We start from the raw sequence: 25560 nt of genomic DNA, 5'->3' as shown, positions 1-25560 counted from the left end.
TTCTATAGTAAGGTCTGAGTAATTTCTACAGTTGAGTCTGAATTACTTAAAATACAACTGCTCCTAAGGAGTTGGGCTTATCTGGGTCAGAAATGAGAAGGAGAAAGGGGTGAAAAGGAAAGATCGATTACCGTGACACAAAGTCCCTGATTTCACAGGGTTGGGGAGGAAGTAACAGGTTCTTCCTTCTCACTGATATAGGCAGTAAGATCCCTTGTGTGCCTCTTGGACTGGCTTTCTGTAAATTTGAAGTGGGGAGGGAAGGATGTCTTTGCAATGCTGCTGTTGATACATGAGTAGATGTCAGAGCTGACTGACTATAAAATCACCATGACATATTTTTGGCTAACATGCTGTTCTCAGTAACACCAGTGTAAATCTGGAACAACTTCAGTAAAGTGAGTGAAATCATGCTGGGCATATGCGTCTAGCTAAGAACGGTGTCTCATCTTCCCAGGGAGCCTATGTGTGTCCCTGTATGTTGATAACTGACATTAAAATTTACGTAGTCTGGGTTCTGGTGCCCAAGTTATGAAGATGAGGTTTTTATCCATTGCTATTTTGTCATCTGAGCTTACATGAACAAAGAACTATTTTAATTAAGTGACAGCAAGAAGTTAATTTTTTTGAGTGATAGCAGTATTTTTATCCTTTTGTAATTTAAAACATAACTTTTTGTGCTGGTGCTTGGAAATAATAATTTTTAACCATGCAAATTGAATATCAAAGTACAGGGCATTAAGAAAATCAATAAATTCAGCAGTAATAGTCCAAAGAATAATTATAGTATAATTAACAAAATATGCTTTTAAAAATACAGAGTTTTAGCCTGTCTTGTGTATAATGCACTGACTTCTCTGGGACTTACATCCTGGCAACCAAAAAGGCAGAATTAGCAGTCTGTTAGCTGGGAGATAGGAATTGGTGTCTTCGGTGGCATGACAGCAGTTCTTTCTCACCTGAAGATCTGCTCCCTTCCCAACCATCTAGAATTATTTAGATGTTGGCCTTTTAAAATGTAAGACCTGTAGTTGGAAAAAAATACATGCTAAACCTAATTTGTTATAGACTTTCTCAAAATTGTGCACTAAAAATTAAATTATCCAAAACATCTAAAATAAGGCCACCCTTACAGAATTAGGATAAAGTGTTGCTAAAATATAACATTGATAAGTCTTGTGGAGAGCCCATGCACCAGAAGTTAATGATGGAGCCATAATTAGTACGAAGTGAAGAATATTTTCCATAACTCGCTATAAAACACGTCACAAAGCTTGTACTTTGCTTCTGTGATTGTGAAGCAGTAAATAGAATGAAATACACAGTGACTGGCTGCTGTTGTTTGCCATTTATCATTTAATCACACATATCAATAAAAAGTAATTTTAGGTAATAAAATTTTATAATAAAGGGTAAACTCATCACTGCAGCAGGTTGTACAAAAGGTACTTAGTGACAGATAACCGCTGCAGGGGGATCTAGGTTATGAGAGTAATTACATGAATGTTTTTTGGTGCTGTTCCTTCTGGCAATCTGAAAAATAAGGAGCAATTATGTCAGCTGTCAGTTTAGGTCCTAGGTCACACTGGGAATTGGCCCGATTGAGTCCCAGTCTGCTGGTCTGTGTCACAGATAGTCCCTCCAAATGATCCTTAATTCAGGCAGGATATGGAACATGACTCCTGCCTTGCAGAATAGGGAAGGAAAAGGAATGAGCAAGCACTCTTCAAGTACGTAAAAAAGCTGTGGCTCATTCTCTTAATGCACCAGAATGTTTTCAAACTCAAGAGAACCAGTCAGGTTAGCAGCAGGGCTGTGGGAGAAATCACAACAAAGTTGACTCTCATCTGTGCTGTAGTACCTACTTAAAGATGCCCTTAAAATCCTGGTGATGTTCACACCTCTGTACGTATATTTGTTCCAAAGGTACTGCATCTTTGCAAAGCTGGTTACAGAATCTAGCTCCTTTTCCAAAGAGAATGAGAACCTCTGCTTTCACCTGTTCAGTAGAGGCAAAGCTGCTCATGCATTTGAAAACCAGGATGCATGGTCCTGCGTGCTCCCTGAATTCATGTAGCAACTGGATCCTCTTTTGGGGTAGTTGAACCCTGTTCTGCTTCTATTAGCGTCATGGGTTCCTGTGAGATTTCTCGTCTTTATTTCCACCCCCATTCCATTCCTGCCTGTTTGCTTTTTGCTATGCAGCACCAAGTGTCAGGAAGAAAATAATGTAAGAAGCTGAAACCTGAATAATTGTTGCATGATCTTCTAGCAAACCTGTTCTTCTAATTAAGCTGAGAAGTATAGATTTAGAACATTTATTTTTTTGCATTATGCAGTAATATTTGGGGATTAACTGAAACTGGCAGAATTGGTGCTGCAGTAATTTTTAATGTGGAGGTTACTATAACATATAGTAGAGATGACAAGAAAATTGAAACCATATGATGGTCCAGGGAATCTACATGGCATGTACAGAATCTAGATCAGTAAATTGGAATGTTATTGCTGAGTTCAGCACAAAGTACTATTCTGGTCAGGGTTCAGACTCCTGGCAAAGTTGGATACCTGTCTTCTAGTATGGCTGCTGCATGTAATATTTCCAACCGCTAAACACAGACCGGATAGATCTGTCTATAGAACTATATTATGTTTAAGAAAAATACAACACGGTATTAGGTCCTTAATTGAAGGAGGCAGGCTTTGAAATGATTTTTTGTGGGGGGATTTCTTTGTTACTCTGTGGGCTTGAAGATGTCTTATACATCTTAAAATAAACACTTTTGAGTTTCCTTGAGAATGTTTGAAGTCAAGGTCATCTATTTTATTTAAAATTAACTATCGGTTCAAACTTCACATGATTTCACATGATTTTTTTGAAATATAAATATTAAAGTGCTAGTACAAAACAGATATTAACGCCAGATGCAAAGAAATTACTGTGGTGAAGAATGAAATGTTTCTGGCTGGCCAAAGCAGACGTTTCAGCTGGTCCAAATTTGCCCTGATAAAACTTTGATTTAATTTTTTCACGGGCTCTGTTGGAACAACTGCTTCAGTGGTGGCAGGTGACAGTTGCCTGATGCTTACTGCAGGTCATCCCTTTCCTGTGGTCATCCCTGGCCTTCAGCTCCCAGAAAACTGGATGGAAATGCTGCCAGGAGGGTAGAAGGGTGGCCTGACAGCTGCCAAAGGAGATGCTTTCTGTCCAGTAAGACTTCCTAGCTGGACTGGCAACTGTTGTTAAACCTGTTTGTAGGCATGTATTACTCCAGGTGTTGCCATTGCTTTATACATCAGAGTACTGGTTTAAGAAAGAACAGTGTGTGTTACTAAATCAGTAGATGGAAAACTGTATCAGGCTGTTAATGTTAAAGACAGTGTTAATCAAGGGACCTCAGGATATCAGTGCCACAAAATGGATTTGCACTGAGTAACTGCCAGTTTTTTTTTTCCACGGTTTTTCCTCAGATACAACCTTACAGCCTATCTGTCCTGCTTTGTAAACAGCTTTTTTTTTCTTTCATTGGTGCAGTCTGTCCAGAACTAAACAGCGAAAGATATCTGTATACGCGTTATTTATTAACAGAGAGCAAATTGCTCATTGCACAAGAAAACAAATGCTACTCATTTGTATCCTCCTTCCCATGGTGCTCATTCTAAACTGTTTCTCATTGTTTTCTTGTATAGCCTCATATATTTGCAGTTCTTCCATTTGGTATCAGTTATGGTTAATTTGAGTCCCACCGAATTTATTTTCAGCTTTTGGCTGTGTGCTGCATTTGTAATTGTGCTCCTAGTTGAAAAAAAGAGAAACAAAATCTCCATTGTATTGTTTCAGTATTGCTTTGACATTTTTAATTGTGTCTATGCTTTGGGAAAATCTCGTGACAATTTTCCTCCTTATTTGTTTTCTTATATTATCCTATGCATGTGCCTGATGACCTTTCTTTCAAATAATTTTTACTTTTCTCTTTTGTTTCTCATTTCTTTCCCTCATTTGCCTGAACTCCTGCTTCTCCCCTACTCCCCAACCTCTCCTGACTGATGCTTATTCTCCCCGGCCTATTCCAGTTCTCTGCCTCTGAAAGCTTCAAAGAATGACAAATCAAGAAGTTTGAAAAAAATCTCTCGGTAAGAATGAAACCAAGGTGACATACTTTGTTGTCTTTATGCTTTGCTCATCTCCATTGTAAGCTGCTGTTTCAGCTCTAATCTAGGAATTGGTGTACTTATGATTGCAGCTTTTATACAATGGGGCACAGGGAAACCGTACATTCTCTACCTAGTGTGTTTAGTTTTATACTGATGAAAAGTAAATAATTTCACTGGTTAAGATTAAGAGTTGGACACACAACTCTGCATTTGCTGAGATGCTGCTTTGAAATGTCAGAGCCCCACTGCTGAAAATGCAAATGAATTTAAGCCTCTTGGGGTGAGCTGAGTAAGACAAGCTTTAGACTCTCTCAAAAGGGTGATCTGTACCTCCTTCAAAGAAAACCGCATTCTAGAGAATAAATTTGTATTAATCTATCTTTGTAAAAATCAGTGCTCTCAGGAGGATTCTGTCAGGTAGGTGGCCTTCTGTCCAGGCTTAGCCTTACTGCGTAAATGCATTGAGCACACATCTTTAAGTGAGTGGTCAAGAGTTAGAAATACTGACTTTTTTCCTCGTAAACCCCCTAATTCCGGCTTTATTTTTCTTAAAATGATAGCTTTCCTGCATTGTTAGGGTAAGCTTGTTCCTTAGGACTATGGGATGGCTAATTTATCTAAAGGAGGATTTCACTGCATGTCAGACAAATGGGATGGCTAAAAGCTCAGTGAAAGTGAAGAGATGGTTGTGGGGAAAGCTGACCACTGACTAAGCCTGGTAGGGGCAGATACCTGTCAGTGGACCTGAAAGGTGCTTGTTTAAAGCAAATGTTGCTCCCAAAAGAGTATTAAGTCCTGACTGTTCAGATGCCATTCTCCAGCCCTATCCCCAGGGTCCTCGTCCGTGTAGTGCTGTCTTAGAGCCTGCCAGGCAGAAGCATAATAAACCAGAATGAGTCCTCTGGCCTTCCAAAAGGAGCTATTGATGGGTTTCTGAGACAGGTAGCTCCATGATAGTTCTAGTTCAGTTTTTCTGTCCTCATTATCAGTATCTTTAGCCATCTTATACCAAATAGGAGCTTTTAAAACTGTGAATGTAGGGTAGTACTCTCAATGTGTGGTGAATTAACTCGTTTTGTTACAGTTTATTTTTATGGCTGCCTCAGCCAGATACATATTATGGGCATAACCAGATTATAGAGGCAGCAGTTTGCCCTCAAGACGTTTTTCCATACACACATCATTGGAAACGGTCTGTTTGTGCTAGCCAGGAATTTTGGTTATTCTCCAAAGTGCAGGCAGCCTCCTCTTATTGGCATGGTGCCAGATTTAACAGAAAAGAAACTTCTTTCCAATATGAACATGACATGGATAGTGATGATGGGGAGAAAATGGCCCTAGTACATCCCAAGGAGATGGCTTTCTATACTGTTGTTGCAAGTGGGGGGTACATGGCATATTACAGGTTTTGTCACAGGATGTTAGCTTCAGAAAACCTTTTCCACCCAGGAGGATATTGACAGTGTTCTTTATTCATCTCTCGTGCAGGGAAGGGAGAAATTCCAGTAACAGGGAAGAAAAAACACTCCTTTTAGTGATGTTGTTTTCTCATTTTTTTTTGTTTTTAATCTCTTTATCTTGAAACTGTGGAAATGGACTTCTTTCAAATTTTGAGGTATTAACATAATTGGTTAAAGCCTACCTTTGTATGAAATTGTGTATTAACAGCCAACTAAAGCTGGATTATGCTTAGGAGTAGAAATACACTAGAAATAAAAAATAATTAGGTTTGTTGACTTTTAATTTCTTGGTGGGTTCTAAACTTTTAATCTTGCGGACGGCTAAATTGACAGGGGGCTTAAATCATGTGTATGGTTTTGTTGTTAAATACGTTCTTCCTATGTTGCAGAGAATTCATCAATTACATGAAGCGATCCCGAACTTTTTATGCCTCTATAGCGGAAAGGCTGTGTGAGGGAGACCTGGTGATGAAAGACAGCTCAACCTGCTGGAATGGAGAAGATGTTGTAGAAAGGTAAGGTTATGTGTAAAAGCTTTCCCTAATGGTGAAAAAGGTGACTTCGTATCCCCTAATGGTTAAGAAGCATTCTGAGACGTTACTGTCATCATTAAGTTTCTCCTTCATAGTGAAGCTTAATTGAGCAAGGATTTTGCTAACCTATGTGATTGTTAATGCTGAGTTTTAGGTATCTGTATTAAATGTAGTGGAACACTTTCTTGAAGGGCTCCTTTTGAAGGGTTCTTTTTCTATATAGGGAGAGCTCTTTATCTATAGAGACATCCTACCCTCTAAAGCTGAGTTAGCGAGGAGTACCTCAGTAACTGACTGGAAGTTCCTTCAGGTCTGGTGTTTATACCATCATTAGTATGGAGCTAAACGTTGTGTTTGGCCATAAAAAATACACAGCTTTTACTGCAAAGGTCTCATAAAAATACAGTGGTCACACGATGATATGTTAAAGGATTTCCTTGCCATTTCCTTTTAATGTTTCTGACACAGCACTTCGAATAACAACTGATTTTGGAATTGCCAAGAGTCCTTACCATGGCATGTTCTGTGGGAGTTCCAATAAAATAACAATTAATGAATACACTGTTCTGTGTTGATAGATCAGCTAGAAGCACTGTGGTGTGAAAGCATTGTCCTAGTTTGTCACCTACATTTTCTCCTCTGTATGTTATTACAATCTTTCCTACCACCTTTTGGAATCCAAACTGGAAAGTACACTTGCACCCTTCATGAACTAAACTTTTTACTGTCATTTCTCTTACTCGGCATAACATGAGGCAACATTGCCCCCAGGAGAAAAAGAAGCATTCAGAATGTAACTGTACCCGTTACTATCACTGTCAACGTATATGTCAGTTTTTGTAGTGAGAGTTGGTTGGAAGTGTGCCACTGAATGTTTTCCAAAAATGACATTTTGTTAAAAGAGACATTCCATGAGATTGTGTTGGCTTTCATGATGTTTCCTTTTGAAGTGTATTCTGTGTCCTTAACAGTTTTAGAAGATAAAGTTCTAGTGTTCTGTTTTCTTGCTTTAAAACAATTTTCATTACTGAAAATTGCTTTGTAGAAGTTGTGAAGTAATTTCAATTTGGAACAGAGATGTTACAATTATCGGCTGTCCTATTAAAGGGAGTTCTGACTCCCACACAGCTCTGCTTAGATTTTTCTTATGTAAATAACTTCAGCTTAATTATGTCTAAGATACTCAGAGATAAATACATGTCTAATGCATTCAAAGATAACTTTAATGTTTCAGTGCGTATTGGCATTACTAATCAATTGTAGCAGCGCATATTTGGACGTTTTGGCAGTAGTGCAATATTCTAAATATTAATATGCAGCCATTGTAATACTGATTGAAGTTTTTACTGTAAGAGTAACAGAGAGGAAATGGGGAGAACAGCAATATTTTTAATAAGTATTTGCATTTCAGAATCCCTTTTGCTGGTACCAAGTTGCTGGATACACAGCTAACTTCTAGAACAAACAGTTTTCTTGTGGAGGGAAAAAAAAGAGCAAAAACAAGAAAAACGTTTTCTATAGCAGCTATCTGAACAAAAATTAAATCAAAATTTAGGCTTAATTTTAGTCTGCTTTTAAAAAATACATTAAAAAATTGCTGCCTAAATTGCTGGTACATGTGTTTTAGAAGGACATGAAAGGGAAAGTTATTGTTTGTTTGTTTCTTTGCTAGTCTGTAACTTTCCAAGAGCTGGGGACATGCAGAAAAGTTTCTGGCCTGAAATGGGTAGCAAGATGGGAAAAAGCAGGGAAGAGACTAATGACCCCTGTTATTTTGAATTAAAAAACAAACAGCAAAAGAAAACCAAAACCAACCTCTCAACCCTGAAGTAGATGTTTGTATTTACATATTCCATAGGCAGATTAGGGGGGAAAAAAGTTTAAATTTGTATGTTGAACCAGACTGCAACATGTATATATTTATCAGTTATGTCACAGTATCGATCATGCTAGGAGACTCTCTGGACAGCCTGCACCGCCAGCCGTGCTATACAGCAGCACAAGCACGGCACCTGCTAGCTGGCAAATTTTACTCCTGTCATCATCTGTTTGACAGGCTGGACATGTCATGAGTTTTGCCCGTACAAGAAGTAAATCTCCTGCCCTGGTGATGCCTGAAGATGCATTTCTCTCTGCTCTTTCTCCTTTCCCAGGAGACTAGGAGATTGAGTATCAGCAGTAGTAAATAGTACTGAACTCAAAGTAGAGCCTTATTCTTAACTCTGTATCAGAAAATAAATCTCTTCCAGTTAATCTGGCGCATCTCACATGAACCAGTCAGGGTGACTCGGGATGTGAAAATGGCAAAAAGCACAGTTCCTCTTTCCTTACTGCTTTCTTTCATTTCATAATACTGTCTGAAAGCTGAGTGATATTTATGCTGCTCACTAATTGGCTTTCAGGCTCTTCAGGAAAAATAAATTCAACCTTTAAAAACAATTTGACACATGCATGCCATCTGTAACAATATGAAAATTCCGCTCAGAAATGGGGATCATACATGCAATGAGTAAAGAGGGTACTTGAGGTCTGTCAGAGGTGGCTCTCACTGCTCCAGGCATGCAGTTTGTGTGCCGTTCTTCTGTCTCCTGGGCTCCAAGGGACATAGCCCAATGGTAAAGGTACAGAGGGAGCACTGAGGACGATGAAGGCATGAATTCCTGTATGAGTAATTGTAGATGCTTTAACCTGATGCAGAAGGTGCAATAGGGGGAATATGACAGGGAGTTCAGCTCATAGAAGAGCAAGCTGTAAAATGACCAAGTATATACGAGGCAACCAGGTGCCATGTCCAAGCTTCTTTGTCTAGGAGCAAAATTTTAGACAAAATATTTTCTCTGGTGACCTTTAGGCAGCTGCTCCCACAGACTTCTTTTCTGTAGCAGCTGAACTGCAAGAACCTGCCTCTCCCCAGGAATATCTCTTCAGCTAAGTTAAGTGCTGGCATTGAATCCCTGTCTGTGTTCTCTCTGGATGTGATAGTTGAACTGGATTTGCTGATCTCAGCCTCACAAATGGCAGACTAGCGCAGACAGTACCCAAGGACTTTCCTTAAACCTGATCTTGAGATATTCTGTTGTCAGATTTACATCTGTGCACAAAACGTGGGTCCCCCGTCAGAATCCCTTTTTGTGAAGTCTGGGCTGCCATAGAGGAGCTTTAACAGAGACTGTTCTTTCTCTGCTACTAGTGAAGGGAAAGGAGATGTGGCCTTGCTGGCACGCTTTTGGGGTGTGCTTATGAGTAACAGATGAGTAATCCTGATATGGAAATAGTGCTTTAGGAGAACAGTGGGTTGTGAGTACTATATTAAAGTTAGATTGTCATTCGCTATTTCCATCTGTCTGTCTACCTACTTACCTTTCAAAGCTTCTATTTCAAGAGAGATGAATAATAAACAGATAAGCAGTGATCTGTTCACAGAAGAAATAAAACATAGTGAGTGTAGCTGGTGTTCATTATACCCTGCCCTAGACACTGCATGCTCTCTCCTGCTCCTTGCCCATGGCTCTGCTTTCACTCTCAGAAAGAGGCTCATTGCAATCTGAAAGCTATCAAGTGCAGTGCATGCCGTTCATGCTTCAAGGCTGGAGTGTGAAAATTGCCTGGGGGCATGTTCAGCAGCCACAGCACTTGCCTTTTAGATGTCAGCAACAGCGTCACCCTTATTTGTCAGCTGGGCTTAATGTGTGGGATCGTGAAGCAAAGGCAATGTCATGGCATTGCTCTGCATCCTCTGAGCTCTGCTGGAAGGTGCCTTCTCAAGGCAGTCCCCACAGACATGTTCCACGGTTACTGTCACATAAGTGGACACGTACCTTTAGCACGACCACTTCAAAGACACTCATGTCATGTGAACCATATGTTGGGATCTCAGGATTTTTGAAGGTCAAGAGGTCTGCTCATGACTTGTGTTAGAGTACAGCTGGCTGTGTTTGGGCACTGTCCCACAGGGTAAAAGACACAAAAACCTTTTACTCTGCTCCTGTATAAAGTGTTGTTATTTTACAAGTTGAAATTCAGAGGTTGACAGATGCTAGTGAGAACTGCAAGATTGCTGCTACCATTTCAGATCTTTCCTTTTAAGGAACAAGTGCTTGCAATTACTTTGATATACTCTAAAATGCACATACCATCTCTATTGTGACATTCCTATAAACAGTGTCTTGAGTCTTATAGAAGGAAAAGTGAGCGGGTAGGGAAGAAGAAGATTAAGTGATTGGCTTCATCAGGTGTAGTGGATGCTTGGGATCTCTGTAATAAAGCCCCTTTCATTCAAGGGTTGAAATATGCTTTTAGACTATATGTCCAGTGCACAAAAGACACAGACGTTCAGAGAGAAAGGGATAGTGCTGATAACTTAATGACAACACCATCAGTACTCTGGAGATTTTACTTCAGGTTAGCTCTGGTGTTTCCGTGGGGAGTGAACACTACCAGCATCTTTGAAGTGTATCCTTAGTTTCATTGCAAAATAATCTGGAGTGGAGACAGTCAGAAGTTTAGCTGAAAAGTGCAAATGTAATCAATATTTAACATATTAATGTAGACCCCCCAGGTAGTCAACTGGACCACCTGCATTTGAAGTTTGGGGTCTGAAACCTTAATTGCCTCAAATAATAAGTACTTAAATGTAATGAGCATGTATATAAATAAGTTTGTTAAAAATTATGTAAGTACAGTATATTGTGAATTTATGGTGACGGTTTTGGTAGGGTGCTGTCCCTAACAGGTTGTATACTCCTTCAGAGCTGGCAGGCTCTGGGCTGGCTCACAGGCTTGCTGTTTTCCAAAGGATTAAGCAGAAATGTTCCATCCCAGTGCTGAGCCAGCCTGACCAGGCTTGATGGGTGAGCCCTAATGAGATCTCAGCAGGTATTGGCATGGCTGCAGGTGGTAACCTGAATCCAGGCTGCTTTTGCTGCTATATTTCCCATTTACAAAAAAAAAAAAAAATGGGGGAACAGTGTCTACCTTCAGATAAGTCTTCATGGTGAAAAAAGCAAGCTTTCAAAAGTTTGGCAGAGAATTGTTGCTCAGAAGCAGCAAAGATGAATCATGACTGTGGTGTGCAGCAGCTTTTTCTGTCCAAGTTGCATGACACTTCTAGGTCAGTGAGACATTTTATAGGTTATGACAGCATAGTAGATAAGTAATTTGTTCTAGGGGTTATTGCTGCTTCATGCCTACCTGTGGAACTGGTTGGAAGTTTCTGTAACATTAATTGGTTTAAGAAAGGGATGTTACGATTTTTTAATCTTTATTTATTGTTTTGAGTGACAGGATTGCTAGTGGCTTCAAGATTTTTTTTGTCTTCCAGACTCCTTTTCAAGTCACGTTATTACTTTTTGCTCACACAAATGCAAAGTAAGAGGTGGTCAATTTAACAAGAGTTTGGGCTAGTCAGTAGTGGCAGAATACTTTTAAAAACTAGGGAGTTAAAAGTGTGTGAGATGAAGAGTAGATTTTATGAAGTGTTGATGGTTTTTAAATGTGTCAATAAATCTAAGAATTCTCTCATATTTGTAGCAGTCTCAAGTCAAAAACTGGTTTGAGTAGCCATAACAGGGAATTTTGAGAGAAGCAGAGAGTGTGGCTGTAGTGGTTATTGTGGCATACTGATCCATACTGCTTTTGTGAAATGACTTCAGTAAGGTCATGAAGAAATATTAGATTGTGTCAAGAAGAAGTGAACGTTCCTGGATTTTTTTTTGGCTTTCCACAGTCATCAAAATATTCCCAAATGGAATGCTGCCATAAATCCTGATGGTTATTCAGTGTCTCATCATGTTCTGACCAGTTCTTCCAAAATATTTTGGAACTAATCTTTCTGGTTCTAAATCTGATATCTTGGGATATTCTTCCCTTGGCGGGGGGGAAGTCTATATTCCTGTAAGAACAGAATTGGGTATGCCTTAAAGAGTCAAACTTTGCTTCAGACCAGAATATCATTTACAGTAATTGCATTTTAAATAAGAGTTCCCTGTTAAGTTTTCACTGTTAGTGAACTTTAAGGCTGTTTCTAATGTTTTCTGTACATTAAAGAAAGAGTTAAAAAAAAAAAAAGTGGTAATTTTTGTTTATATTCTAAATGAGAGGACAAATAAACCTCAAAAGCTTACTCCTCTTCCAGGTTTTTGCATCTGCGTATTTGAAACAACTACATTTGGAACAGAGCCATCATTTCTGTGGCTAGAAATGTGTGCTTATAGTACAACATTTAATAAGTTGACGTGAGCTTGGTTTCTCATTTTTCCAAATCTGCCTTATGTTTGTAGTGCTGTGAGGAGTTAAAAGGCAATAACAATGTTCTTATCACTGAAGTCTGCAGCTTCAAAATGTAGTACTGTGAGTTATGGAGATGAGGGACTGCCTTTACAGTAACAGCTTTTCAGTTTGGAATCACTTTCTCTGGAAATTTCAGATGTAATGTTGGGGGGAGGTTGAAAATGGGTTTTTAACTGGGTTACTGAGAAGGTGGTTTTGTGACACCCAGTAGGAAACCACACTTCTCATTCCTTCTTTCCTTCTGTCTCTTTCTTGTTTTTATTGGAACTGTGCATTAAGCAAAGGGATTAGGGGGCACCTCTCCACAGGCTTGAGCAGACTGTGTCATGGGTTGGTACGTTCTCGGAGCCTGTGCAAACTGGCTGAGAAATGAAGTAGCAAATTACTGACTTCCTTTTCTCAAAGTGTTTTACTTTAGAGACTTTCAGTTTTTATGAGTTTAGCACTTTCTGTCCCTCTTCTCATTTCCTTAGGCTCTAGCAAGCAGCCATCTGGGTATGGAAAACAGAGATAATCATTTAGCCTTAGCACACTTAAAAAGGGTTCAGCTTCTGTTATTCTTGTGCCTTCAGAGTAAACAGTTTGTCATTACTGTAAGTTGCAAAACCCTGTATCTTTATGCAGTGTTCTGCGATTTTTAGGTTATTTTCCAAGACTTGTCATTCTGGTGTCTTTTTTTTTTTCCTTGGTTTTAAAGAGTTCTGTAGAATACAGCAAATCCACTGTGTTGGAAGAGACCATTTAAGACATAAATTTGCCTGAGCTCAACCTTCAGAATGATGTAGGGCTTTGAAATGTTTTGAATGGCATGTTGTGCATCCTCCCATCAGGAGATATGAGGAGAGAGTATTACAGTTCATTTTTTGCCATGCAAGCACGTAAATATTTTAATAAAAGTGCTGATCACCTCTTGCACGGCCCCAGTCAGCCATAGGCAACAGTCGGTAGCTACCCTCATGCCCAAATTCATCATATGGCCAGGGAATCCCAGTTCGGAGAATTTCTACTTGCCAACAGCAGTTAACAAGCAAGTTGTACTAGGACAAGAATAACAACAACAGCAAAAGCCTTGAGGCTGAAGATTTAGGAAGAGGACAAGCTGCAACTGATCACAGTGCAGAACAGGAGCAGATAGAGACCTCTTTGCACAGTCTCAGACCAGAAAATACAATGTTTTCCAAGTTGCATTTCATATTCTTTTAATGACCGATGAAATACAGGCAGTTTGTCCCAGCCAGGTTATGGTGAATACTTGGAAGAACTGAGGAAACCAGAGATGAAGATAGCTCAATCTTTTTGCTATTCAGGTCAAATTTAGGTCTAATGTTAGCCAACTGTCTACATGACTAAAGCATTTTGGTGAAATGAATTTGAATTTGACCCATGTTCTTTTAATGCCTGTCTTGTCAAAAGAAATAGCAGCTGTTCTGAGAATATGTGTGCAATTTGTATGCTTTTAAAGACTCTGTTTAGATGTACAGGTGTGTGATGTATTTAAGGATAGAATGTGATAATTTGATATTGGTAAAGCTTGTCCTTCAGAGTGAGGAAGCAAAAATCTGAAGTCTGGCTAGTTGTATGAAAACACTCACTTTCTCTGGGCCACTTGAAGGGATCTTGCATTCTGTTACCCAAATTATTCTCTTCGCTGCTCGTGAAGGCGAATCAATTAAAAAGCAACAAAGGACAACACTGGGCCCTGTTCTCCCCAGTTCACTTTTTATAAATGGAAAAATAAATCCTGCAGTTTTGGTCGCTGAAAATTGGACATCCTGCAGAAGTAAAGGCAGAAGGATTTCATCTATAAACTGTTCACGTTTCTGTTATAAACATACATACTTTATCTACTCTACAAAATATATCCATATGAACTTTTATCCATTAATCTGAGTATCTGACTTGGATGCAGAAACTGACTCTGTATGCCATGCAGTGGTAGACTGCAAGGATACAAAACGAGGAGGTAGGAAGAGCTGTAAGGAAGTCATTCAAATAGCGTAGGTAGGGGTACGTGGAGGTCAGGTGTGTGTAAGAAAAGGTGAGGTAACGGAGTAGTGTTTAATCCAGAGATGCTGGAAAGAAAACAGCTAAGGGGGTGCCGAGCTGGCTGGAGTAATCCTCACAGAGAAGTCCTGTTTTAGAGCTTCCACCATCAGGCAGCAAAGGCCAGTCTGTCAGCTGTGACTCAAGGCGAAGGTACCAAGGCTTCATTTGCTTCTGTGGAACTCCTCTGGGTACATGCCCTATTGCTGAGAAGAGAGCTGCTACAGTCTGGGATCACTTAGAAATGATGGAAAATCCAGCACATTTTATATGCTGATTCTATCCTCCTTGGCTTTATATTTGGGAACGTTTTGCAAATTACAGTACAGTCCTGTTAATTACAAATGTCATTAGAACTGTAAATTCATTCAGCTGGGAAGGGAGCTCAGGAGGTATCTGGTCCAACCTCCTGTTCAAAGCAGGAGCATCTGTGATATCAGACCAGCTTCCTATGAGCTTTATCCAGTCTTGTCTCGAAAACTGCCAGTGATGAAGAGTGCGTGAACCCCCTGGGAGACCTGCTCCACATTTTGACTGTCCTTGTGGTGAAAAAATGTTTACAGTTAGAGTATCTCATGAATTTTATCAGTTTGGCTCTTCTTGCACTATAGAGTGTTTATGAACCTGAAGTGTTTGAAGGTCATAGAGACAGCAAGCTAACAAGTAACAGTGCTTATCAGACTTACTTAATAGCTGTCATATGCACTGGGAGATGTAGCAACCTGCACTACTTTCTATTTTTACAAGGTGAGAGACTTCACTGTTGGTGGAAAGAAACAATTATATTTCAAACACAGAGCATTATGCATAGTATGAGATTAGAACTGTGCCTTACCTCCAGTTGGCTTACCTGAAGGTAAGACAGGAATAGTGCTACCACAGAGGAGTGTACTAGTTAGGATGCTCACAAGGCAAAATCTATTTAACTAAGAAAACGTGGGAATACTAGGAAATAAATGTCTGCATAAGTAGTTAATATTTGTCCTTTTTATTTCTAATACGAGTAAATTCAATTTCAGTTCAGCTAGAGAGGATTTCCTAAAAATACATTAGCCAGTTTTTAGTTATGAACAGAAAATACGTTCCAAATGAATTCATAATATATTGTGAAAATGAAAGCTGTTCCATTACATTTTACCAGTACTGGCCAATGCAAAAATAATTGGCTAGCATTGGATGTTTTCTATCTGTATAATCCGTATCAAGTGATGTCTTATGAAAAAGAAGCACACAAATTCAACTAACAAGCTCTGTTAAATCTGCTTGAGTTATTAAAATACCATATAATAATGCCAAAATTCTTTTTCTTCTGCAATATCACAGAAACCAACGTAGTAAACTCGCTTATATCCATTATTTATTGCCAGAAGGGATGTCACTGAAACATCTCCCAGGGGGCTATGGGAATATACATATGCATAAAGGAATGTCTTCCATGGTGATTTAAGATTAGTGCTATGTAGGATCCTGTGGCTAGGTCTCTCTTCTTCTAGTTCTGACTCTATGAAAATCATTAGCTGTTGCATCTTTAATCATGTGGGGCAGGAGACAAGACTGTCTTTCTAACAATAAGCAGCCATTATAATGTTAAATATCAGAAAACTCAATAGCCATGTTAGTCTTGCTCTGACTAAAACACGGAGTATCGAAAAAATGGAATCAGGAAGACTGCTTCCTACTTGTAATATTGTACCTAACGAATTTCAGTGCTATAAATGCTTTTTGAATTGCTGGACAACTGGAAAGGAAGGTTGTCCCAAAAACTGTTATATATGATCAGTCCTCTCCAACCGTTGAGAAGATTACTTAAGTTTCACATTGATTACTGCAGTAGTTACTTTTCTCCACAAGCTGGGGAGACACATTTGCTTCTTCAGTCAAGAGCCATTTCTAATACTGCACAGGAGTAATCTGTCTGACAGAGGCTTTCAGTTTCTATTTCATTCTGTTCAGTCAGAAGAATACGTGTTATGCTTTTGGGACAACCTGCAATGCTGTGTTGAAGATTCAGGATTCACAGCTGAAAAGTAAGTGGCCATGAGATACCTGATGTGTGTCCCATCACTACTTGTGAGTAAGGTACCTCCTCTGCTGAAGAAGAGCTACCAAGATAAAATATGTTGTATGGACAATGCACTGGTAGTGAGACCTGATGCCTTTTGAATTTTAAGGAAAAATTCTGAAAAATCAAGGATTGCTTCACACCTCTGATACTGCAGCCAGTGGTGGTAGCTTTCTGAGTCCCGATTGTGCTGTGTGAGTATGCATGCAGTGTGGTTATGAGCAACAACGCACTTAAAGAATAGGCTGGATTGAAACTGTATGCTGGAAACAGATATTGTTTTACATACTACATAGGTGTATATATATATATATGTACACAATCGTTCTCCTTACACTATTAAAAGATACTTTTACAAGCATCCACAATTAATTTTAGTTGCAAGCCCTTCTTCCTTTTCCTGTTCCTTGTGCAATCCAGCCACCAGAGGGAAGGAATGATTGCATGCATGCCCATATACATCTACAGCATTATGGAGAAGCTTCTGGTGATGCTTCAGTGTATTTATGTAAAGGTTTTCTGTAAAGTCGTAGAGGAAATGAGGAAAGAAGTGTTTCCTCCTGAGTTGTATGACTTCTGGAAATTAGTGGTTGAGTTTGCAAATATGAACTGTTTCCGTTGTTAGGGGGAAAGATTTATTATTGTTTTCAGAAACTTAAAAATTTTCTTTATGGTTTTGACCAGAAATCATGTTTTCTGTTGAGGACTTCTACTCGCAATATAGACTATTTCACTACCTTCTCCCCTCACTGCACATTTTCTAAAAATTCAAGGCATGTCTTCGCCATGACCCACACTGAAAAACTACGTAAAGAAAAGTGACAGAAGTCTGTGATGTTTGTACATGATAGTTGCCTCATGGATAACTGAGATGGATCATATGGCTGGATGTGATCAGTAATGATCTTTATTTTAAACTGGTATGTATATACTTAAAAGACTTGTCTTCGTTTTAGTGTAGTTTTTGTGATGATCAAGGAAACAGTTTTTCTCCTGGAAACTTAATAGAGTGATCTCAACATAGAGATTTCTTTAAATGTAATTATGTGCTAGTTTGTTGAAAGAAAACTTAACACTAAAAAAAGAGTAAAACATTAAATTACCCAGAACTGACTACAGATGCAAAGTTAGTGTGTCATGAAGCAAGTTTGGTGTTCAGGTACAGAGATAAGAAAGAAAGCCAGTTGCAAGCATCATGTAAGTTTTCATGTGGCACAAAAAGACCACTAGAAAAAAAAATGACATCAGTAACTGCTCACCCAAGGTCTTTTTCTGCGGCTTGACAGAATGACTGGGCTGCTGTGGAGTCTAGTGACAGACTGTGCTACTTCACTCAGTTCACGTGTGCCTGGTGGGCAGCAGACAATTCAGTAGGTTTATTTAGTAACCTTCAGAACTTTTTCAGTCACCCCTCAAGTCCTTGTCCACTTTCAGCATCTACAACATCCTTTTGCTAAGATGACTTTTTTCTTATGAAGTCCTTCGTGGTGTTCATGAATATTTGGGGGTTCATTTTCCATAGTAGGCATTTTATTCTTTTAATAGGATAGAAATATGTTTTAGAAGGGGTATCCAGCTTTAGGTGTCAGACTTCTACTTATATATGTATCTATAAAGCTTCTTAAGCACGGGGATGGATGTTCAAGAACACAGGACAAGTCATTTGAGGATGTAACCATTCTCTTGGAAAATTACAACTTCTAGTTACAGTAAGTGATGTATTTGTTAAGTTCACTTCAAGTTAGTGTGGTTACATGAGTTTTCATGTTGAATAGAATACGTACTTAAGAGATTTGTTAAGTTTGTCACTGTTGGAGGAAACCGCTTGGAAAGAAGAAATAGCTGGGTGTATTAAAGAATTTGCTATACAAATTGTAATGTTCTGGGTAACTTTTAGACAGTGATTTATTGACAGGTGTAAGGAAAATACTAGCAGGTACGCTGAAGCTTTTTTACACTATTTCAAGAAGAAATTGGAGATGTAAAAGTAACAATTAAAAAATTATAGTAGGAGGTCAATTTCCTCACTCTTCCTTACAAGTCCTGTGTGCCTGCAGTGATGAAAACAGCATTTATAGACTGTCTACAATATGATGAGGTGGATGGAAAAAATGCATTCAATTCTTTGGAACTTGGAGCAGGCCTGTAGGAATGAGTGGTTTTTTAATACAGCTTATCAAACAAAATAGACAGTTAGTGAAAACGTTTTTCAAATCAAAACTTCTTTCAAGTGAATTCTTTTCCAAACAGAAATTAATCATCATGAGCAAAGTTTTGCTAGGATTAAAAACTATAGATGCTTAAAAGGAAGTAGGAAATGTGAAAAAAGAAATGTGGAAATGCGAAAAATCTCTTCTTGATAGCTAAGCTGCTGCCAGCCCGCTTGATATGTTCCCTTTGAGGATACAAATTACTATTGTGCTCTGTAATAGCTCATAGCCCTCCTCTCACCTTGGTGCCTTGTTCAAATACCCCATTAGCTTTTAGTCACAGCAAATGATACTGTTTTTCATACGCTACTGTTCTGTTCTTGCCAAGCCTTTCTGCATACAGCTTGTGGTACTTGCATTTCACACTCTTGGCTCGGCACACTGTTTCAGTGAGAGCCTGACAGTTGCAAGCTGGGTGAACTCCTAGGGGCTGGTAGAACTGCAATCCGTGTGTACCTGTGCTTCACTGGTGAACTAAATGGGATATATTAAATACAGATACTTTGCAGTTTGGTCCAATTTCCACGGTGCTTAGAACAATCTTGCTGTGAATTGTCATTAAGGTAAATTAGGCCTTCGTGTTGTTTTTATTTGTGTTACAGGTCCTTTGTTTCCAAAGGGTGGGTTAGAAATCTTTTTTGGATGCTCTCCAAACCTGAATGTCAAAGAAACAAAATCATGTCCTTTTTACTGTATTTCCTTAATTATACTTCCTCTGTATGTTTGGGAGTAGGATGCTAGCAAAATATCTTAGATGTAGTAAAATGTGCCTGTGACTGAATGGATTCAGTCACAGCCAACTTCTCAGACAAATTGCTGTAGCAAGGTAGGATGGAATCCAGAATTAGAGCTGAAGTCAGGACAGGTTTTCTTTCTCGTATTGAAATGTTTTTCACTGAAAGGTGTTGATTCATCAAAATGAAAAAAAGGTCTGGGTTCCAGCTTGGAAGGCTGATGAGTCACCCAGATCCCCAAGGAACTGTTAGGCTGTGGGGAATTTCTCTCTCTCCCATTGAACCAGCTGTATGAATAAGCAATCAAATAGGTAATCTGACAAAGAAAGGAGAAAAGAGGCTGAGTTGTGTAGCTCTGTGGCTAGGGTACTCAGCTGCAATTCAGCTGCAATGTGGGCAGCTTGGGTATAAACATCAGCTTTAATAAATGAGTGTGTAGAGTAGAATTTTATTACTCTCCTATGTGAAAGATTTGGGATTTTCTCAACAGAAGACAGGTAAACTTTTGAAATGATCTTTTTTTCTTTTTTTTTTTTTTTCCCCAGAATAAGAAAACTATTTGGTAACTATTTCTAGTCCAGAAATTGACTTCCTAATAAAATATGGTTATCCAAGCGTGTTTGTTGACTATGGTAGTATTCAGAGCCACGCCATCTCATGCCTTGCTGTTAGAGGCAGATTTGCTTGTAAGATGCAGATCAGATGAATAGACACAAAGACAGTTTGGCAAACATTTAATGCTTAAAAAGAAGTTTCATTTAAACATTGTTTATTCCACAACCTCTCCATTTTACTGACTAAAAAAAATCTTGCTGTTTCTTTCCTTGCCCACTGTGTACTTTTCGCTGACATTTGTTATGATTTTTAAAAACCAGATGATGTACTGTGTTCTGAGAGCAGTCAGTTTAAATGCAAATATTCCCATACAGCTACAGGAAAGAACCTTATGGAGTTAAGAAACTAAGAAAATTAGCTCTGATGGAAGAGTAGTAAGAAAACTTGAAATATGCTCTTTCCAATTCCATCGGATTAGGCCAGCACCTCCAGGTAATTTACGTATAGTATTTGATCCGCTGTAATTATGTGGGTATGCCTTCTCCATAGCACTCAGACTCTACAGCCAACCCTTCGCTAGTTTCTGCTTTTACCACAGTGCTTCTGAAAACAGGGTTGAATCTGAAGCTTGTAATTCAGAGATTTGTATGGCAAATACTGCATATCATGGACAAGGGCAAATCTTACTGTGCTGTAGTGTAATGCTATGTAGCAGCATGTTGGAGCACCTCCATGGTGCAGAAACCCTTCCAAGAGCCTCTTCGGCCAAGTTGTACCTTCATAGGTCTCCTTGGGAAGAGAACTCAAACGTACAGCGAAGTGCAGGATTGGAGTCTACGTTAGCAGTAAACACAGGGCATGTGTCAAAGTGTCACCTTGCTCCAAAACTCTGAGTTGAGTTTGCAGCCAGAAAGAGAGGTACAGGGAACGTGAAGGAGGTTTTGATAACCTCTGAAGTAAAGTTGCTGAGAAATGGCAGTAATCTGCTGTTGCTGGTATTTTGGGATTTAGGAGTCAAATACTACTCTTAGTACAAAGTATAGGGGAGCTGCCAGGACTCTGCAACAGTGTGGGCTGTGCTGTTATTGCTGCTGTTGCTGTCACAGAGACACAGTTGCAACAAGCCAGACTTTCTGTAGGGGAATAAATGCCTTTATGTTTTAGGGATTTTTGCTATCTAGTGCAATAATGCCAAAACTGCAGCTCTCCTGAAATATGATGAGTGGAAACAACACAGGCTCCAGGTACAACAAAGCCACCTCTTACACGGAGGAGATTTCTCTTCATGAAAATCTTTGCGGAGATCTTAGAAGCTTAAAACGTAAGTTCTGTTTCGGTTTTGCATGACTACTCATAATCTCCAGTTGCTACAGGGGGAGGGGACTGCCTTCTGTCCTGCCATAGTGGTATTCATCACTGACAGGATGGGGAGTATTTCAATGAAAAACCCCACATTCCCTTGGCAAAGCACCATGTTTCTGTTGGGCAGGCTCCTTTTGAATCCTTTCCAGCTGTGAATTCAGCAAAGAGCATTCCTGTGAGGAAGGGTTTGTCAGAAGAGTGTTTACACCTGGTGTGTCATCTGCAGTGTAGCAGGTACTGCTGCCTAATGCCCATATGCTAGTGCTGCCTCCGCCGTGCTAGAATTGTCATTGGGTATCTAAAAATGCAGAGCTGACTGATGAAAATAAATTTTTAAAAACTTGTGCTGTAGTAATTTAAACTCTCTGTGGAACTAATGGAGCTTCTACTCATCAAAACCACTCGAAGAACTCTTTGACTGATTCTGTAGAGCTAGACTCTGTCTTATAATTTTCATCCTGAAGATAAAGGACTATTCAAGTGATTTATTTATTTTATTATATATTTTACATTTAATAAGCAGGCTTTTGCACCTGAGAATTCAGATTTAATTACAAACTGCATTGGTCTATAGCTATGCTTTAATCTCTTCCTTCTTAATTCTTGGAACTTCATCTAATAATGTATTCTCTTGAGGTCCTTTGTTATTCTTTTGTCAGCAGCGAGTCACGTACAGAAAGCTTTACCAATATGTTTCAAAATAAAATAGTGTTCTTTTAAATGGCAGGTAAGGGGCTATGCATTAAGTGGCTTTTAGAAAACCCTACTGATTTAGGTCGTTGGCATGATTGTTTTAGTTCACAGCAGAAATTTTAAGGGAAAAATTATTCCTCCACATTTGAGAAGTAAAATTTGTGAACTCAACAACTGAGTTATTAGGGTAGTAGAGTAGACTAACGTTGTGCAAAGTAGCATATATTAACAAACATTTTTGGAATAGGGATCGTTTTACATTATTTCCATATTTTTACTATTGCTTTTGGACCTGGTCAGGCTGGGAACACCAGATGTGTTGAAGGGAATTTAGGTGCTCCCATGCAGTTTGAAGTTGGGTGGAAGGCAGTAGTAGAACTTAGTAAAAAGGCAGATTGTTTACTGAATTTGTTACCGTGCTCCTATGGTTTAGTTCCTGCTGGCAAAAGCCAGATTAGCTGTATGACTTGCTCAGTGTACATAGGATAAGGGACAACTGCACCCCTAAAATGTTTTTATTCTACATAGAGAAGCCAAAATAAAGCAATTTCACAGAGATAGATAACCAAGATACAGTATTTTAAACAATGCATTTGAAGTCACGATGAACGTCTGCAGCAAAACTGGCAAAAGACCATCTCTGTAGATTGCTAATCTCCTTCCCTAGCTTAGCTCTATATTATTTATTGGGTATTGTAGCAAAAAGTTGGATGTCATCTAACATTCAGTTTAGTTTATTTTAATCTTAAAGCATATTTGGGCAACTGCCTGTGAAGTTCTCATCAGAATGTATGCTGAATACGGTGGGCTGGAAACAAAGACTGGACTGAGAACTACTGTGTGTTTTTCTCCATGTCTCTGACCCAATCTTTAGAGAATTGGTACTGAACTTCTCTCAGCCCCCTGGGGATCATGTTGCTTGCCTTGGAGGCACTCAGTAGCCATGTCACAAGCCATGTCCATCAACTTGCTACGTGTGTTTGAAATGTAGGCATCACCTATCGTGTGATGAGTTACACAGATCATGAGAAGGAATTTAAAGTGAAGAAAAAATACAAAGAAGGTAGCAGCATAATTGAAATAAAGACAGAAGACAAGGTGAGATGTTTATTTATATCCAAATTATCTTGCTAGTTTCAAAGGCACTTCCTCTGTAAGGTTATAACTTGTAGCCTATTTAAGTAGAAGGGTACTAAATCAGATAGGCTTACTTTGCTGCCAGAGAGCTCAGTTGATGAAATGTTTCTGGTTTGCTGATGCACAAAACAGAGTAAGAAAGCTTTCCCAGATTGATCCCTAGGTGGCCTTCCTTACAGTTCTCCCCGTTGCTGTACAGTTTCCTTTTCTCTGGCAGCAATTGACTGTGGTGTCACCTATATGGTCGTTAGCCCACCAGGACAGACATGCAGAAAACTACAGCTGCTAAAGTGCTGAAAAACCATTGGTGCAGCTGTTTGAACTGACCCTGGTTTAGCATTGGAGTGTGCTGATTTTACAAGCACTTGAGTGCATGAACTGACAAGTGCGTTTTGGGACCACTTGTATTTCTTTTTTGCTAGTCATTACACTTGTTTATTAAAAGTTATGGTCAGCACAAGCAACAGCGTATAACTTGGGTGAGCAGCCTGCATCACGAGCTGTCCATCACAACATTAATGCTCAAATAACTTTCTAGATACTCAGAGGTTTGGACCTCAGCAAGAGAAATTGAGGTAACTCAGAAAACAGCTTAAGAAAAGAATTCTACAATAATCAGGTAATTGTGATAAATAATACTAACTGTGAGCATTTAAAAAGTTATTTAGCTGCTATTAGAATACGTATGTTGCTGGAACTGAAATGCTGAATTAAACATTTTGTAACCTTTCAATAACTTATGGCAGAACTAGCAAAACTCATGCTTGCACACCCAGAAGTTAAATGTGAATTGAATTAGGTTAAACAGAATAGTAAACTAAGGAAAAGAGAAACCATTGCAATATACTTCTACACATATAATGAATTTTATATATATATATATATATATACACACACACACAAATCAAGCAAGTTCTTTGGAAAGTGAACTATCTTGAGAATTCCAAGTGCATTGATTTAGTCAGATTTATGGAATTGCCACACACTGAGATTTGGCAAAGGACCACAACCAATTTCTTGCCTACAGAGAACTGCTGATTGCAAGCAGACTTGGAACATGAAGAGATTTCTTTCTAATAGATGTTTTTCAGTTGCATCCTCACAGGCTGATGTGAATTATTTACAGAATCAATAGAAGTTCCCTATATAAGGGCCTGCATTAGGTAATAGGACTTGATCCAGATTAAAAATAAAACCATATTCATTTTCTGTAATGACAGTTCATGTGTGTGGCTTCTAAGTATTTAAAGAAAATTCTGTGATGTGCAAGTCAGTGCTTTTTAACTAAAATTGCTCACATTGTATCAATAGGTCATTTTTACAGACAGCTTTTCTGTGTGACAGAACTAATAGCACCAAATAAAGCATCGCATTTGTAGAGGATAAAGGGTTTAAGTAACTTAGGTGACTGTTTATAAGATGGAGCAGGAGTGTGAAATTACATTGATAGCTTTTGACAATGAAGACAGAGCTTCTGTTATGCAATGCTGATAATGCCCTGCTATTGGAACTAAATGATGTGACTCTGTACAAGTTACTTTCTTAATAGACACAAGATTAGACGTTGCTACTGAAACCATTGTGTCCATGTGTTGACTTAGCTGATGACGGCAGTTTAGGTTCCAGCTCAGCAAAATGCATAAACCTGTGCTAAGGCTGTTCTACCTGATGCCAAGCTAAAACAACATGCTGATCCAAACCTATCCACTGGTTTGAGGGTGCAGTTTGAGCTGCTCTAATGGCTACTGGCCACCAAAAGAAGGGCAATATCACCTCCACCCTCCCTTCCCACCCCACACCTGCCTATATATTCCTACCCTCTTCCTCCCTTGTTTTAGCTTTAATAGCTTTGCCAGTTGTACAATGAGTTGATTCGACTAGGTGGAAAATTGGGAAGCAAGGGAGGCAGTGAGAAAGCATGCAGGAGGAACGGACATGCTTTCTTGCTGCTCTTAGGTGTTGTATCAGCCGTGTTGCAATGCCAAAGCATGCTTTCATTCTGCTGTGTTGTTCTACTGGTATTGAAATGGCTTTCTTTAAGTCGTGGAGGTGAACCTTTTAGGGTATCACACAGGTTTGTAAGGCTCTGTTAGTGGCCACATATTAAAAGACAATTTATCAACAAAATGCCATGGAAAAACAAGATTCATGGTCATTGGCCACACAATAAGAATGTGCAGGCCCTTCTTAGCTGATAGACCAACATTATCTGTAAATCATATTTTTGGATTTAAAGGGGTTTTGGGTTTAAATTCTTTTAGATTCACACCAGTTATTGCATCAGAATAAAAATAAAATGATCGTTTTATTAAAGTGAGTGGCATCATT

At 39.0% G+C, this 25560-nt stretch overlaps 1 protein-coding gene across 11 annotated transcripts in view; it reads left to right on the top strand.

The window, feature by feature from the left end:
- The window catches only part of LOC106039183 (glypican-5-like), a 425024-nt gene that overhangs the window by 177579 nt on the left and 221885 nt on the right, over nucleotides 1-25560 (top strand). For 6 of the 11 annotated variants that reach the window (XR_007168470.2, XR_010833633.1, XM_048077284.2 and 3 more), the window contains exons 5-6: nucleotides 4075-4134; nucleotides 6005-6130. Coding sequence is in view for 9 of the 11 variants with exons in the window: in XM_048077284.2 (XP_047933241.2) it covers nucleotides 4075-4134; nucleotides 6005-6130 (186 nt within the window). In the remaining 2 variants the exon portion in view is untranslated. Of the gene's footprint in view, nucleotides 1-4074; nucleotides 4135-6004; nucleotides 6131-16432; nucleotides 16507-16650; nucleotides 16755-17314; nucleotides 17347-25560 lie in introns of those variants that run through there. The other 5 variants (XM_048077294.2, XM_048077295.2, XM_067002586.1 and 2 more) reach the window with 4 other exon arrangements.

Source organism: Anser cygnoides, chromosome 9 (genome assembly GCF_040182565.1).
Source record: "Anser cygnoides isolate HZ-2024a breed goose chromosome 9, Taihu_goose_T2T_genome, whole genome shotgun sequence".
NCBI classification, from domain to species: Eukaryota; Metazoa; Chordata; class Aves; order Anseriformes; family Anatidae; genus Anser; species Anser cygnoides.
Note: the sequence above shows the minus strand (reverse complement) of the source record. Positions and strands in the feature narration are given on the sequence as shown.